Consider the following 18370-nt stretch of genomic DNA (forward strand, 5'->3'; position numbering starts at 1 on the left):
AATATGGTTTCTGTAGCAGCAGTCTTCTTTAAAGATTTTTTTTCAAAGGCAAAACGTGACTGTAATGTAGCAAAAAAATATAATGTTATAAGAAATGAAATTCCCAATTAACTATGCTGTTAGAGTTAATCTATAAAATAAGTGAATTCCTCGTCAAAAAGCGAAAATTTATGCATACATCAAAAAGTAAGGCATATATAAAATGTAGAGTTTAAATTACATTTAAAACTCCACCTATATTAAATAAATTGTAAATTTTACGGCGTTTTTTTACCACAAAACAACGAACATTATTAATTAATCCAAAACTGGTTAATTTACTCAATAAAATTGTTTTAAATCTCATTATATCGAATATATACGATATAAATGATCTACTACTTTATTAATGGCGTTTTTTTACTAATTAAATCTCAATCAAACATCCTCGTTACTTTTAATTAGTCTGATTTATTATTTATGTGTTATTATTACAAAAAACACAGACCTAACTGTAAAATTGTGCTTTTCATTTTGGCTTGTTCCATAACTAGGTTAAATTTTAAATTATTTAATAATGGTGGAGAAATGGATATTATGTAGATTGACTACTAAAAAGTGAAATAATTGTTCAATATAGTTTTCCATCAATTATTTATATGAAAATATTGTATGAGAAAAGTTTCCAAAATTAGACAGTTAATTGGGTAAAAATCCAAAAAGCAAATTTTTATTTTGCTTCGAAATTTTTCCTACGTAATAATTCATTCCAATAATGTCTAGATTATTAAATTGTTGATATGATGGGGGTGAATTGTAAATGATAAAACCATTACAAGAATTTTGTTTCAATTTTAGGCAAATGTTGTCATTTGTGACGATAGAGATATTTGAATGAATGCCTTACTGATTGCATAACCATAACTGCAGTAAAAATCAATAATTCTTTACACAATGGTTATTAGGAATAAAAACCGAAATATACCTTTCCTATATTCGCACTAATATGATAAAGTGTATTTTAAATTCAATTAAACGAAAATCACGCAAAATGTGCGGTAAATTTAACATTCATTGTAACTGAGACATACGTCGATGTACCGCCAATTAAAAACTTATTCTTAGGGCACTCCTTCCATTAACCAAACAGTCGTGTGCGTGTACCGTTAGAACTCATTAAAAAAGCGCATTAGCTATAAGTATGCGTTCAAAGAATTTATTCTCATATAAATAATTAGTGAAAAACGACATATTTTGTAGTTTCTACTCGTAAACTTTTTAATAGCCAATCTATTTAAAATCAATTTTCTTCTCATTATAAAAGGCATTCTGTCAAAAATGACGGGGCCGTAAGGGAAGGCGTTGCCTTCGATCACGACAATGCCGTACTACATATATATTTAGGGATTTTCCCAAAAATTGGCTGGAAAATGTTGTTGCATCCACCGTATGGTCCAGATCTTGCTCCCACCGACCACCATTTTTTCGGGTCTCTGCATAACTCTCTCAATAGTTTGAAAATCACTTCATTCTGTTTATTGTTTTCAGTGACAGATAATAGCACATGTATCACAAGCATGAAAAAATGAAAAATTATTTTCATTGCCTTTTGTATTCAATATTATACATGCAACTAAATATATTAAATTGTTCTAGGGTCCAGGGAAAATGCGGATATCACTTTGCCAACATAGGCATCCATTTTCTGCATTTACTTCTGGATTGTTGTTATTGGTAAGTTGCAAATATTTCTCAACAACTCTGTTTCAATATGAAATAATGTGTAACATTAATTTTAATATTTAATAATAATTTTTTTAAACAAAATATAGCTTAAGATATATACAATTTAATATTAAAATTGTAATATGGGATATAATTTAATTTAAGATACAAATCAAATATAGTAGTAAGGGACATAGGCTTTTCGTACGAGAAAATGTCATACATAATGAAAATAATAAAAGTTTATAATGAAACTTTATATGAAACTTTCCTTATTCTATTAAGTTGTATTGTAAAGGAATTACGGATGATCAAAAAATTTTCATATCTACAGATAATTTATTTTAAATGATTTTAAAAGTGTTTACAAAAATATTTTAAATTACAACACACACACAAAAGTCCCGCTACCATTTTGATTGTCTATAAGTTTGGTTTTCATAAGAAGTTTGTTTCGTCTTTACATTTTTTTTCGTTATGATTTAAAAATTATGGCCATGCTAAATCGCTATTTCGCGAATTTAATCTTCGTGGATAAATGCCATTCAATAATTGAATTGTTGAACGCTGTGTGTACTGTGGTCCCATCTTGCTGAAGCCATATGTCCTCTAGTTCTTGCTCTTCCATTTCAGGTAGAAGAAAATTTCGAATTATATCTAGGTGCCTGAAATGGAATTTACTGAATGATATTTACAGCATGAATGCCACACCACAGAGTTGTTTTTATTGGATGCAATGATGTTTCATGATTTAATTGAGGATTTTGTGTTCTCCAAAACCAACTGCTCTGTTTATTGACGTGGCCACTGAGAAGAAAATGGACTTTATCGCTCATTATCAATTTACACGAAAAATCTTCAATTCCATCACACAGCGTGAGGATTGCATTACTGTACAATTCGTTGATCAGGTTCTCTCGGTAGTAATTTTTGGATTAATTGAATTTTGTACGGGAACATTTTCAAATCAGTTTTCAAAATTCACCTTAAATTGCTTGCAAAAATGTATAACTGGGAACCACGTCTCAGAATTGATGTTTCTGGGGACTCTGCAAAACTATCCGTAAAACGACTATTGTCTTCCAGAACGAGGCTTGCCTGATGGACAGATGCGGACTGTCGACAATTCGCATGTAAACGATAAATTGTGGTTTTGTGAGGCACTGGACGATTAGGACAGTTTTGACGTAATTTCCACTGAGTGGCAATAATGGAACCATTATTTTCAATAAATATTGTCACTATTTTTGCTCGTTCTTGTAGCGTATATTTATCCATAATAAAATTTGGACGTCTATACAACACAATGGTTACAGCAAACTGAGCTAAAACTCACATAACTAACATGCCGCGCAATCAAAATGGTAGCGGGACTTTTGGCCCGCCTGTTATCATCGGCGAAGAGGAATAGTGGACGAAACACAGTAACTAACAGGGACCAACGAACATTAAAAATTATTGTGACAAAAGTGATAATATAACTCAACACTCACTTGAGCAATATTATTTCGACAAAAACAGCACGGCTGCGATTGATTGACACCCTTTATAATGCAAAGACCATAAAGACCATTGTCTATCAACTGAATTCCTTACTATAACTAGAATATTGCTGCTAAACACTGCCATATTCCAAGATGATAAATCGCCCAAACATACAGCCAAAAAAGTTGAGTACTGGCCAGTATAATCGCCAGACATCAACATAATTGAAGCGTATAAGCGTTATAGAGTTTTTAAACCAGAGAATGGGTAGATTTCCATACATAACATCAATGAAGCTATTAGTGGTACAAGAATGGGACAACATTCCGTTGGAAACTATTTAGACACTCTACTAATCTATTCAGTAAAGAATTTCAACTATTTTAAAAGCAAATGCTTTCTCAACATACAATATGGTAGTAGGACTATCCACTAATATTTCATTTGGTACAAGTAAATATTATGTATATGTTAGCTGTACATATTATTTTGTTCATCCTCTGTATAATTAATATCATGTTATAATATAATTGTGACTGACTAATTTTTTAATCATATAATTAATCATCAGATATATATGTATATATGTTACTTAAAACGAATTGACCTGATTCACAAAGGACTTTGTTATTTACGCTACTTAATGTTGATTTTAAGCGGTCGAACTATACAGCTGTCATATAAATTTGCATTCATTTCTATCCTTTGTAATCCCCAACTAATAAATAATAATAAATATTCATGCTGAGAGAAAGATAACGATGTTATGAGACCCAAAACAAAGTCCACATAGATCAAACTGATTTTCCATATCGCTCTCGATAGTGCATCTTGCCCTACTATCACCAATAGATGCACCAGGTGTCACATATACAATCGGATATCTGATCTTTTTGGTTATAGAATTTTATTAACAGAAGGAATGTTTATTAGCACTCGGTCAAACGAATTGGAAATGTAAAATTATAGTTGATAATTGACATTTTCGATGATGTTCCCCTTTTCATCTCGCGCATAATATCTTTAATGAAGAGTCTCTCGTGTGAACACACTTGGTGACATATGGTTAATACAACTATGTCAAATTAAAAATGTAATTTGTGAGAGTCGCATATACAGTTTCTATATTGTGTTGTATTACTTGTTGGAATTATTATAAAAAATATAACGCTGTATAAGATAATTGAAGCACGTTAATGAAATTTGATAATTCCTAATTTGGAAATCTACGCCAACAAGAAAGTATTTTACTATTATTTATGAAATTATTTAATATTTTAATGTAGAAAAAATACTATATTATAAGATTAAATTTTTTTGCCTGTATATTATTATTGCGAACAATTTATTACAATGCGAGGTAATTTGCATCCATTATAAATGCTTGTATTATTTTCAGGTGATTGTGCTTGTTGATGGTGGGAGTGAGTTATGGCCTCTGGATCGACCTGATGGCATGCCCTCGATTCAGTCGTTGGAGGTGATGTGTGGTAAAGACCACATGGATGTTCACTTGTCATTTTCGCAACCATTTGAAGGAATAGTCTCCAGTAAAGGACAACATGGAGATCCCAGGTAGAATTAGTACTTTATCTAAATGGTGTAAAAGTGGTTTCAAGTTCGTTCGGATTCTCGGGAAAAAATCTCTACATATCTGTAGTAACAGAATTATGGTTTTATCAGAAAAGTTATTAAAGGTCGTCAAAATCAAAACGACTCATGTATTATTGATTACTGTCTGAAGATTGTAGAACAATGGATGGTAGGGTACAACGATTTGAGTTTCAGGAAAGTTTTTAGAAAAGTTATATATTAGAAATGTATATGAATGAATGTGATGAGAACATTTGCATCTTATCACTACATAGTATAAAACAAAGTCGCCTTTTCTGTCCCTATATCCCTATGTGCGCTTAAATCTTTAAAACTACGCAACGGATTTTGATGCGGTTTTTTTCAATAGATAGAGTGATTCAAGAGGAAGGTTTATATGTATAATAAATGTACTACAGTATTGTACACCATAAAAAGGTCTACAAAAAAGTCCGCGATGGTATATGTTTATCTTTTAGGGATAACCCACATTAACCATTTTTATTGTTTACTTTTTACGTGAGAAACTGGCTTATTTACGAAGCTATTTTAAGCAATACGGCATTAATCCTTATCGAATTAAGTACCTTAAATACAGTGTGCAATTAATATAGATCAATATGGTTCCTTACAGCATGTAAATTAAACAAATATTTTCGGAGATATTACAAATTTAAAATTTGCGTTTAAAAATGTGTAATGTAATAAAAATTGTATGAATTTAGATATTCCAAAGATAGCAGGAAATCTTCATAGTAAGTATAGGGGAAGAGGAATTGTTTTACTCCAAATTTAATGCGTGCAGGCCAAGGGCAGTAATGAATGAACCAAAAATACTGGATCGATTTTAATCATGTTTTCATTGAGTGACATAGGCATATATATTTTATGCCCGTGCAAAGTCGGAGCGGGCCGCTATGTTTTTATATACAACGTTCATATTTTTTCTGTAGTGTATTTAATTTAGTATCAGCATTGCACCCGTGCGAAGCCGGGGCGGGTCGCTAGTTACGTATATCCCATCTATTACATATGCATTTCTATAGCTCAAGATGTATAAAAGAATATACAGAGGAGGGGACCTATTTTTGATAGAATCAATTTTACATAATTCTTGATGATAAATTTTTTTAAAGTATTTTCATTGTCTAGTAGATATAGAGGTAGTGTTTGCTTAGAATGCCTTGTAAGCAACATTAATTATATATGAATTGGCTCGTTAATAAAAGGTCAAAAGCTTCAAATCACTTTTATGCATTTATCCTAAATAATTATGTCCTATTTGTAAATGTGCAATATCTGCGTGCCAGATGCTCTGGTATTATTGCACATAGATGCTTTAGTTGGTCGTAATTTCAGTATATAAAAGAAATAATATTAACACGTTTGCTAGAATATTTATAAAAAAAACTCAAAATGAATATGTTGACTGTTAAGTTATTGTAATTTTCATAGTAGCTATATTACGGTGAAAAATACAATAGAACCATTGCCTTGAAAATGTTCTATCTCAATCAGTTTTCAAGAATTTTCAATCAAGAATATACAATTTTTGAAATTAAAAATGTATTTTTTGTCAAAAGGATGCATAGACTAAAATTAAATATCATAGTTAACAGTTACGGTCAATTTAGTACTTGACAATGAAAGTCCCATGGAAGGACTATCCACTAATATTTCATTTGGTGCACGGGTATTGCTTATTTATTGAGGTTAATTTCTTTTAACCATTCATATTGGCCTGTAGCTATAATTATTCATCGTTACTAACAATTTATTACAAGACCCGTGATTAAGAGAAGGTACTATATATCAGCAGTGATTCTAACATTATATTCCTAAAACGTAAACGCCTAAATACATTTTATTTGTTCAGTTTGTTTTACGGCATGCAAATGTTTTTCATATTTAATCACATACCATCACAAGAAAGACGTTAGATTGACTTTTTTAGTCTTCTCGAACTGTAGTTCTTAAATCCCACTGATTTCTTGTTATTCATATTATGTATACTTCGAGTCCTAATTATCTCTCCTCGTGGGAATATTAATTAATAAGAATACTGATGTTTTAGCTAAACACATTATCTTCAGTCAGCCCCTCATAGATGAATACAACCGCCTCACAGACCTCACCCTCACCAAATATATCAACAAAACTCTTCAAACCGTTCCAGGCTAAGGGTCAGGTTTCTTTACCAACCTATTTAACCATTTACTCATTACCCATCATTCACTCTGTTATAGCCAATTAGCCAGATTGGTCGGCTTCGGTTTTTGTAACAAATTGCACTATGACCTTATACGTATATAATTTTATTCTATTAATATTAACCTCAAAAGTATACAAATTATGTTCCACCAAAATAACAGCGTTAACGATTTACAATTTTTGGAAATGCCGAACCGAGGACTGAAAACTTGAATGCATTAACATACTTATGTCCTCAATATAAAAAATAATTGTTTATTGGAACGATAAGAATGCGTGAAAGGTAGTTTCGGCAATTCAAATGGGATAATTTCAACGTTCAAGACAAAGGATTGGATCACGTTTGTTCTTCGTATGGCGACTTGATGACTTTGAGCCTGCCTGCTCACTTTGCCCTTACCTCAGTGTACCGTATACTGGGCGACTGTTCACGACTCACCCTTCTTAGGGCTATGTATGGGTGTTCTTAACAGGAGATAAGACGTATCGATTCCTTGGATTTATGGGAGAGATTTAGTACCTTCACAGAGTCCAACTGATGCTAAGATGAATGTCGATGACCAAATCACCATTGCCATTTGGTATTAGTGCTAGTGCGGTCTGGATGGAGTCTCTATTTGGTCGTGATTGTCTTTGGTTTGGTTTGGTCCATTTTAAATTATATATACACTATTTATACATTTAGTCCTATCCAAGTGAGTGATTTCAACGCTTCTTTGGTCGATTTTGCGTTATCGTGCTGTAAAACTACTTTACTGAGTTATCGGGTCCATTCTGGACGTTTTTCGGTGAATTCATGTTTCGAATTGATTATTTGCTGTCGGTAGCCATCACTATTAACTACTTCGCCAGGTTTAAACAGTTCGTAATACACCACGCTACTCTGGTCCCACCAAATAGAGAGCATTGAGTGAGCTTGCGACCAAAACGATTTGGCCTTGGAGTCGAACAGCCGGCTTCGATAGGTGTTAACCATGATGTTTTTGCGCTTAGGATTTTAAACAGAAATGACTTCCGATCAAACATTTGAACCTGCATTTCATTTCTATCTTCTCATCTTTTGGATCCAACTGCCAGTTGTTTCTGAATTTGGTTTAGGTCTTCATCTAATAAAGTTTCGCATCTTTAAATCTCTTACCAGAACTTTCTTTGTCTTGCACATCGAACTTACTACTTTTTAATGTTCGAGACCACACTTCACATGATTTTAAGGTTAGAACAGGCTCACCGTAATTTTCTACCAGCAAACGATGACTTTCGTAAAATATAATATGTATAATCTTGAAGCTTAATGTCAGTAGAATAAAAGGACGTATGTGTCAAATCATAACATTGTATCTGTAGCGCGACATCTGTTGGAGAAACTTGTAATGACTTTCCGGGACATCTACTATTATTTTATATATAAATATACATATTATGTAATTGATCCATTTTTACTATTGCAATTTTTACGGCATTGGTTGTACTGGTTTATAGTCGCGAAATGACAACATCCGTGAAAGTGACAAAAATACAGATTTAAAAAAAATATTAAATATTTATTGAGGCTTAATCGATTTATTATCTAATAACATAAAGAAAGTCAGTGGGCCGCACGCAACTACTTAATAAGCCGGAGGTAAGGAACGATCTTAAGCAAACATTTTTTTCTCTCGCATATATTCGTCTAGGAGTGGTTGAACTATGGGAACTCAAATAACTCTTTCTTTTCATTGATCTAAACCGAACCGGCGCGGTTCATTCAACTGGAACCTGTGACATCATAAAGTGACATTTGATCGTACACCAACAGCGATCCTTTGTGGGCGAGTAACGGTAATGTATTTAACTGACAAAAAATCTACAGGTGTTTTAGTAGATTTATGACCAAAAATGATTTAGAATCTCGATAACTGTTACGGAAGAGTTTGTACAGCTGATTGGGCTGTGGTAGGTCTAGTATACGTGGATTGTTCGATATTTAGTTATCCGTTGATAAGTTTTTTGGTTAATAATGCTAATTCCTGCGATATTTTATAGGATTTATCTTACCTAGAAAACACAGGGCGCAAAGTAAAAATTATATTTGATAAAACAATGTAAGACAATTTAACATCTTAAATATATGAAAACAGTGGTCAAAATAAATCGTATAATGACTACACAATAAATGGCAAAATAAATAAAACAAATAAGCGTGCGAGATCTTGATGTCGAGGTGGCCGGGTGAAATGAAGTTCTGAAAACGAAATGGGATCGGTGATCATCACGACAGGTACTGACAGTTATATACTAGCAGCTAAAAGTTCGAATAATTATTTATAGCGTACTGATAAATAATGGTATCGATAAATAAATCGACAAGCACTGATAACGGATGGTATTTAATTAAAGGTTAATTATTTGTTAGAATTTATTTGGGCACACTGAAACTTTTTCAGAGTACTTTACACTGGTTCTCCGAATCACACTTGTTATGATTTCCAAGGAGATATCGCGCTGAATTTGGTTGTTACTAGCATAATATGTGGCGTCAACGATAGTATATAGTATTTTATTTTGGAATCTTTAAATGATGGCTGTGTTAGATTTACTACTAGTTCGCAGTTCGATACCATACGTACATATGGACCTAAAAATTGGCTTATACAGCAATACCTTATTGTTCAAAGAAAATTTGAGCCTACGCCATAGAAAATAAATTGTTTGCGCTTTATTAATATGTGATTCTTCCAAGTTAAGCGTCGATTCGGGCGCATTTTCAGATATTGAGTATTATCTGCTTACGGGAATTCATGATTATTAAGTTTTACCGGAGGTTAGGTCCTCCTACGCAATGAACATCACGTGGGTAGATTTTGTCTCATTCGCCTTGATACGCCATATTTCAATCAATGGATTTTGTTGAAATGCATTAGGAGGTTCCTTGTGGATAATATTGGATTCTTGAGATATGATAATATCGTCGATAAATGCATATGTAGTAGAGGTATTTGAGGTCAGTACGTCGGTTCTACACATGAGATAGAACAATATATCTTGCAGAACACTTCAGTATATTGGAAGTAGTTCAGTGTATTCGTCACACTGTTAAAAATATAATAAAATGTATCTGTATGTCTCTCTATGAGATGTAACTTTAGTAGTTGGAAGTGTGAATGGAGCAGAAGCTCTTTTAATTTAACTTTAAGTCCAGTGTGCCACGCTTTAACAAAAGCTTTAGATATATTAAAAACCGTAACCGAGCAATATTTTTTATCGTTTAAGTTTTTATTTACTCAAATTACGTTGAGCCTCTTGATTTATATTTACTCGAAAACTTTGGATCTCACAGATAATAAACACATAGGACGATAGGAAGAAACTCCAATTTTTTCCTTGGTTTGGGAATCATAATGATTTGAGCCACAGAAAATAAATATGAAATAAATGCAAAAAACAGGTATTTCAATAATATGTCAGCAAGATTTAGCTTTACTGGAACTATGTATTTTGTTACATGGGATGCACTCGGGTCGATTCTCTTAAATGAAGCGCCTTGTGATATACGAAACCAGATAGTCGAAACCAGGATGGTGAACATACCACGCACAATTAACCATAAGAAAAACATATATTTTCTAGATTCAGAACCGAAATAATCAAGGATTAATCTTGCGATATGTTAATCGTCATGGCGAATGCAAGACAAATCATAAATTGTATTTGTTAAAAGTCAAAAGGCATATCGGTTGGGATTATCGGAAACTCTGGAGTGAAGTTCTTCCCCATCGAATTTTTCTTTGAGTATCGTCACGTAAATCATAATAATCATCAGTTTTCTTATCACCAAAAGTGTTCCATTGCATAGTTTTGGTTGGTTTATATTTTGAAGCATGATGACTACCGAACTTTTTAGTTGTAATATGTGCATTTGTTAAGACAAACACATCAAAGGAGTTTAAAAATACAGTTGTATAGTTGGTAATTTTGTCTTCGTTTGTTACACAGTCGATAGATTTGAATGAATACAAAAAAAAAGCAAAGTATAATTGAAATTATCATATATAATTTTCAAACACCAGTAGGTTTTGACTGTTTAAACGAATGATGCTACCCTTACATCTAGAATATTCTACAGACTGTTAATTTTAAAGTACACTATAGCATAACTTCATTGTATATGTATTATTAGATATATGTATGAAACTGTTTATTATTCTAACACGAGATATTTGCGAAACATTCTGGAGGTATATGACAACTAATTTTTGCACATCTATGTGATAAAAGAATCTCTATAAAGAAATTAAAAATATTAGGTACAGCTATGTTACTATTATTTTTGTACATAACATATGCGTTGTGCTTAAAAGGATACAATAAAGATACAGCATTACTTAATTAATATTTTAACTTACATGGTATTTGATTACCACTTTACAGTATGCAATAAATCTTATTTTATATCACATAGTTAGTATATCGTTTAGCAGTATATGAATTATATGATAAAATAAGACATTCTACCAAAAAAAGTTGCGTTAATAGATCATTTATAAAGCCCGCTTAAAAGGATTATCAGAATTCTTTCTATCACTAAGTTGTTATTATAGTAAAATTACTAGAGACTGTTTTATATAATTGTATACGTACCAGGTAAAAACAATACTAATACATACATCCTTAATCTAGCTCACTTGTACTGTTTCTTCCAAGGAAAACCACGTCTCCTTTTTCTATTTCCGAACATACACTGAATAGACAATACTTTTGAGAGTGCAGACACACTGTAATCAAATAATTGTGATTATAGTTAAGTCATGCAAATACTAAACGCCTCTATGTCAGAAATATTCAAACGAATCAGTCAAAAATGGTTTCAATGCCTTCATGGGTGGTACTACGCAAGAGATTTCCTCTATTTCGCCTATTTAAGTTACATCTCTATGTAATACACTTTAACTTCTTAATAATCAGATTATTCTGGAGAGATACAGAGGGAGATCATAGAATATACTCAAAACTTTAAATTAATAATATTGATTAGAAAATTGGTCTTTCTAATATATGATTTTTTTTTAAATTTTCAGATGTGTGTATGTACCTCCTGCGACTGGACAGACGTTTTTCTCATTTAAAATAGCTTATTCCCGATGTGGTACCAAACCCGATCTTCATGGGCAGTTTTATGAAAATACTGTTGTAGTTCAGTACGATAAGGACTTGTTGGAGGTCAGTAATAACAATATAATAAATCCGACATTTTATTACTATAGATATTTTTAAAGAGTTTTGCCTCTGCATTTGATACTGCAGTCTCACAATTAATTAGTTAATAACATTTAAGACTTACAGGAGCTATCAACAATCATTTAACTCTCTCAAATTAAATAGCTATATAATATATCACTCCCAATGTGCATGGGCCCATAAACTGTTGATAGTTAGAATTTACAAGTAGTAATGAAAATATTTTACTTTAAGATTAGGACTACATCAGTTACTAAGAATAAGACTCTTCCAACATCTAAATTTTAAAACATAAAGCTAAATAGCAAAAGGATATTTACTGTATGGAAAAATTACTAAATTTTGTAGTTAATAACTATAGATTCTCCAATAAAACAGCCAATGTACATCATTAAAATTTGTAACACAACCGCACCAAATTTAAGTGTGCGTTTATTTCGACTCTGACAACAAAATGTTAATGTAAATAAAATAAAGAAACAAAAATGACGTTATAAAAAATAATTTATTTTAACATTATAGTACATCTAATGCATATTTAGTGAAGGACTTAAACTACAGTTAATTAAACAGCCACAGTAGTTTGTAGGTTAGAGTTCTTTTATTATACTTTCATGTACATATGACAGCGGTGTCAGATTTCATTCTGTCTCTTTTTAACTTGAGTAATGCTAATTAGTAAAATGAAAGAAAAAGCTACGTATTTAAGAGAGATTTTGCGTTTTTTTAAGCTATATTTGGCAATACGTTTAATGGTATTTATGACGTGTATTGGTTGTTTTATTGGCAAGACTATATTTGTAATATGTGTATTATGTGCTTTTTAAATTAATATAGAACTGTACAATATCTAAACAGTACATGTTTAATTATTATATTTTTGATATACATTTGTTCAACGATTTATAGTCAATTACGTGCCTTACAGGTCTGGGATGAAGCCAAGAGATTGAGATGCGAATGGTTTAACGACTATGAGAAAACAGCCTCTAAACCTCCTATGGTTATAGCGGATCTTGATGTCATTCAATTGGATTTCAGAGGTAATACGCTATTAAATGCCACGAGTTGTATGTTATTACATGGCTCTTAACATTTAACAAGTTAAGTCATAATTAATTTATTAAATATAGAAAATTATTTATTTCATACGTAGTTAAGATTTCCTTATTTAATATAACAGATTTAATGAAAATTTTAATTAGGACACATTTCTAATAAATATTCCATTAAGGTTTATTCATTGGTTTATAAGAAATAATAAATATCCGATCTTGTTCTATAAGGATTGTTCGATATTTTTGTTTCAGGTGACAATGTGGACTGTTGGATGGAAATTCAACATGGTAAAGGGCCTTGGGCACCACCTGTTAGTGGTATTGTTCCTCTGGGATCGACACTGACTCTCGTAGTGGCCATTAATGATTACAGAGGTATGTTTAATCTGTATATATCGATATTATAATAATGTAAACTTTTGTTGGTTTTGCCATTAATTTTTAAGCGTTGAGCGCGAAAGGGAAACATAGTTTCTGTTTACGATTTCTAAATAGAATATATATTTTGAAATGACGTGTCTCGGTACAAATGAAGTATCCAAAAAGACATCAGCCATAGTCCATTCAATGAATAAAACATTGAATGAACCTCATCTAAAGTGATGATATTAAAACATCGCAATATTCCAGTACCAACTGTAAGTTTTAGTACATTTTGGCTTTGACATTCAACAAAATTCTATGCTAAATAAAGTAAATAAACAAAAATACTGTTACTAAATATAATTTATATTAATATTATAGTACATCTAATGCATATTCTATAGAATAACTTAGAACTGCAATTAACTACACAGTGATAATATTTTGTAGGTTAGAGTTGTGTTTTATTATAATTAAATTGAATTCTTTTTCATACTACCCATGAGTTAGAGCTCTAGGCGTGTTTTTATGCACTGATGTTCCCTGGAGGCCTATTCCATCTAATTAACAATTGCATATCCAAGAAATATATGTTATTTTCATTAGAGAGAATATTTACCTTACCACCGTATTTCTTTTTAGTTGCTTCTATTATTACCTGTATACATCTTTTTTGATAAAACTAGATGTAATCAGTACATTCTCTCTAATATATTTGCCATATCTGTAAAAAAGTTAGTATTCTTCCTCACCTCACACATTTAAAAATATTTTCAATAGAACTGTAGCAACTTAATATTTAACGGTAAGAATACTTACCTCTCTAACGAATTTTACTAGATGATTAGAGACTCAATCTGTTCTGCCTGGCTTAGGCATTTTCAACCAGAGTAATAATAATCAGCGACTTGTAGTGTATCAAAACAAGCAAAGCGTTAAAAGAACGTTTGGCGGTTTATAACCCATAATTATTGTAATTAATATTTGGACGGATTTTACAGACGTTTGACAACCGGAGGACTTTTGCAGGGCGATTCGGTCACATGTTCGAATTTATCATATAGTATTCTGTCTCTTTTTAACCAGAATGAAATGAGAAGGAAGGAATATTGTCTATTGTTGTATTATAAAACGAATTTAGAAATTGCGGCAAGGAATACATTAAAAATCATGATGACGTGAGTTCACTGTTATTTTGAATACTATTGAATACTTGTAAATGTTCATCCGAGACATTCTCATATAAATTACTTTATTTGCCTTAATAAATTTGAAGCCGACATAAGTTGAAATGTACTTCGTGAATTATTTATAAAATTTTATCCATTTTTTATATAGAGATCGGTTCGATTAGTACATGTGCTAGGCGAAGTCAAGAAGACATATCTTTTTTGGGTCAGATAAACGGGATACTTAGTTCATATTTAGTAGTTGGTCTGAAAATATAATTACTGTACAGTTTCTTGTAGTTGTTTGTTTAGAAACAGCTGGTTTCATAGTAGCAGCTGATTTATTGGGCTTGGGTGGTCTTACGTTTATTGGTTCAAAAAAGTATTGAGAATTGGTCAATAAAACACATGTTCATTTAAATATGTTGTATAGCGTGTTAGTTCTAAAAAAGAACGGATTTAAAACACCGAATTTTAGCTATTTGTACTAGATAGAATAGAATAGAACTAATCCAAACCATCTTATTAATCAGTAAAAGAAGAGAACATTAGATTTTCTTCCATGAACATTAGATTTTTAAATGTACTATCAGACAGAAGGATCTTTATTGGATAATACATATAATCTGTTAAAGAAAAAATTTTGTTAAAAAATCAAATTTGTGTTATATTGTATGAACATATTTTTGATAAATAATAATCATCCCGTGGCCGAAATTAGAGCATTTATTTATTAATTTAATCATGTTTTACTCATAACACAGCAAAGGGAATAATCTAAAATATTATGCTACTATTGTAATAACAAATAAAGAATTGATAAGTTTAAGGCACTACACCACTGAACATTATAACAAAGTATTATAAGTAAAATTATTCTTACCACTATAACAACTTCAAAGTATCAAATATAAGTATACTCATGAACTTTCTTTACTTTTATGAATATATGAATAAAACAATATTAAAATTGACATTTGACTTTAGCATGTATATTAATACAATATTAAAACATAGTAATTAATATTTTACAGAATAATTTAGTAATTTAGAAATATATATTAAATGAACGTACTTACGATTACCAAATTAACTATTAATTTTCGAAAACTTCGCTCTATAAAGTAAATAATCAAAATAATTGATACAAATTTCAGTAAAATGTCATGTAGTCGCGTATTTTATAACGTTAATCTTTAAACGTATCCTTTTTACCAACTGTGGTTTATCTGAACTGGACCAACAAACAAGTTTAACGTGGGCTCCAAACCAGGGTTCTCGGCATTAAGCCTACCGACTGGCGAATAACCAACTTAGAAATCGTCCCAGAAGACATTCGGTCTTATCCATCCTGGTCACCCAACGTGACTGAGTTCATTTTCCTTGTCGGATTTTGCACTCTTGCACAGTTTGGACAATCACAAATATTAAACAGTCACAAACATAAATTTACGACCATGCTCCAGCAGGATTCGGACCCGTGACTGTCGTAACAGTAGGTGGACTGTCCTGTCGCTTTTACCACTGCGCCATCAGTCCTGGCAAGAAAATTTTTCTTAGCTGCTCTCTGTTCACCAGACATCAAATTATATCAAAAGCCGATTTCGAGACTCTAACTATTGAATTTTTGCTATAGTTTTCACTGACTTGTGACACGGTGCATTGTCTTGGTGAAGCAGCACTTTCTTTTTCTTCAAATGCGGCCGTTTTTCGCCGATTTCGTTCTTCAAACGGTCCAATTACGCTATGTAATAGTCGCTGCTGATGGTCCTTCCTTTTTCAAGGTAGTCAGCGAAAATTATTCTATGCGCATCACAAAATTCAGACGCCATAACCTTGCCAACTGACTGTTGCGTTTTCCCACGCTTTGGAGCGGGTTCATCGTGTGCAGTCTACTCGGATGACTGTCAATTGGACTTCGGAGTGAAATGATGGAGCCATTTTTAACCCATTGTCACATATCGATGCAAAAATTTGGGTTTAATATACTTGATCATCTTCAAACACTGCTCCGAATCATTAACTCGTCGTTGTTTCTGGTAAAAAGTAAGCTCGCGCGGCAACCACTTGGTATAAAGTTTTCTCATACCCAAATATTTGTGAATGATATGATGTACACGTTCAGTTGATATCTTTAGAATGTCTGCTATTTCATTCAATTTCAATTTACGGTCATTCAAAATCATTTTGTGGATTTTTAAAATTTTTTCGTCGGTAACAACCTCTATTGGGCGTCCGTTGCGTTCACCGCATTCGGTGATCATTTCGCTACGTCTAAACTTAGCATACCAATCCTTGATGGTTGATTTTCCTGGGACAGTGTTCGGACGCTCGGCATCAAGCCAAGTTTTTGCTTCAACTGTATTTTTTCCCTTCAAAATACAATATTTTATCAACACGCGAAATTCGCTTTTTACCCATTTCTTTCACAATAACACAAGTTGCTTCATTCAAAACGCTATAAATCACAAACTAATGATCCGACAACTGTCAAATTGATACACGCATCTTTTGAGGGTTAGGGCTAACTAAAAAACATGTGGATTTAATTCTAGTATCGCCATCTATGTGTCAGGCCGGGAACTTTTCAATTCACCTGTTAAATATCTTGTAAGCAATGAGAAAAAACGATTATTGTTATTCTCGAATTTTGTTAATCTTTGTTGGGATGACATTTTCACATATCGAGTTTTTCTTTCAAAGCTGTATATGCCTTCCGATAAAGCTGACACATTAACTTGTGCTCTCTACAAAATATGTAAAATATATAATTCCTAATCGTTTTTTATCAATACTTGCAATAATTTTAATGGTTCCAACAATAATATAACACAAAAAGTATTAAGACACTCAATATTTAGGAATTATCTTGCAATTAAAAATTGCCTACCGGCCTTTTGAGCCACAAAGGTGGCAGATTCTTATTTTAAAATGTGCCCGTCCGTAGTTGATTTAGGTACAACAGAATCACCGAATAATCTACCGTATACAATTTCCAGCTGGTAGAGCCTCGACCACAGCCTAAAATATGGTTTAATGATGTCGATGATAATAGACACCAACAACTAACAGGAATAACGATTTAAACGATTTTGAAGAAAACATACACGATAGTCATTGAACACGCATTGTAATACAGACTACAAATAACTACGATAACATCAATAAATTAAAAATAAGTAGATTTTAAGGTCAATCACAATAACTCACAACGTAGCCAGACTCATGGTTTACTTCAATTCATACGCATGGGAACCATCTGCCCATGCCACAATAAAAACGACCGTCTGCTGAGCCACACAACTATTTCGGGTATAACGGCTCATCGAATTGTGTGTGGTGTGAATTTCACATGGATGCGAATCGGGTTAGTTAAGAGGTTCCGACAACAGCATACTGATTAAAATCGTCATGTACCCGTTAGGACTTCGTTTCGCCAATAGACATACAATAATTATTCAGAACATAAAGATGTAAGAAACCCAGGTCAATTCTAGGGATACGAGTATTTCCCAGTTAATGAATGCCAACTGTACTGTTTTCAATATGTCGCTGTTATCTTCATAAGTTCAT

At 32.2% G+C, this 18370-nt stretch overlaps 1 protein-coding gene across 2 annotated transcripts in view; it reads left to right on the forward strand.

Moving 5' to 3' along the window:
- The window catches only part of m (zona pellucida domain-containing protein miniature), a 36025-nt gene that overhangs the window by 3808 nt on the left and 13847 nt on the right, over nt 1–18370 (forward strand). For both annotated transcript variants that reach the window (XM_076402565.1, XM_076402564.1), the window contains exons 2-6: nt 1636–1713; nt 4589–4764; nt 12048–12189; nt 13136–13250; nt 13518–13640. In XM_076402565.1, the coding sequence (XP_076258680.1) occupies nt 1648–1713; nt 4589–4764; nt 12048–12189; nt 13136–13250; nt 13518–13640 (622 nt within the window). In that variant the 5' untranslated portion in view covers nt 1636–1647. The remainder of the gene's footprint in view (nt 1–1635; nt 1714–4588; nt 4765–12047; nt 12190–13135; nt 13251–13517; nt 13641–18370) is intronic.

The sequence above is a fragment of the Rhynchophorus ferrugineus genome, unplaced genomic scaffold, assembly GCF_030347505.1.
Source record: "Rhynchophorus ferrugineus isolate W39M unplaced genomic scaffold, kcgeb_rfMv2 rfM4, whole genome shotgun sequence".
Taxonomy (NCBI): domain Eukaryota; kingdom Metazoa; phylum Arthropoda; class Insecta; order Coleoptera; family Curculionidae; genus Rhynchophorus; species Rhynchophorus ferrugineus.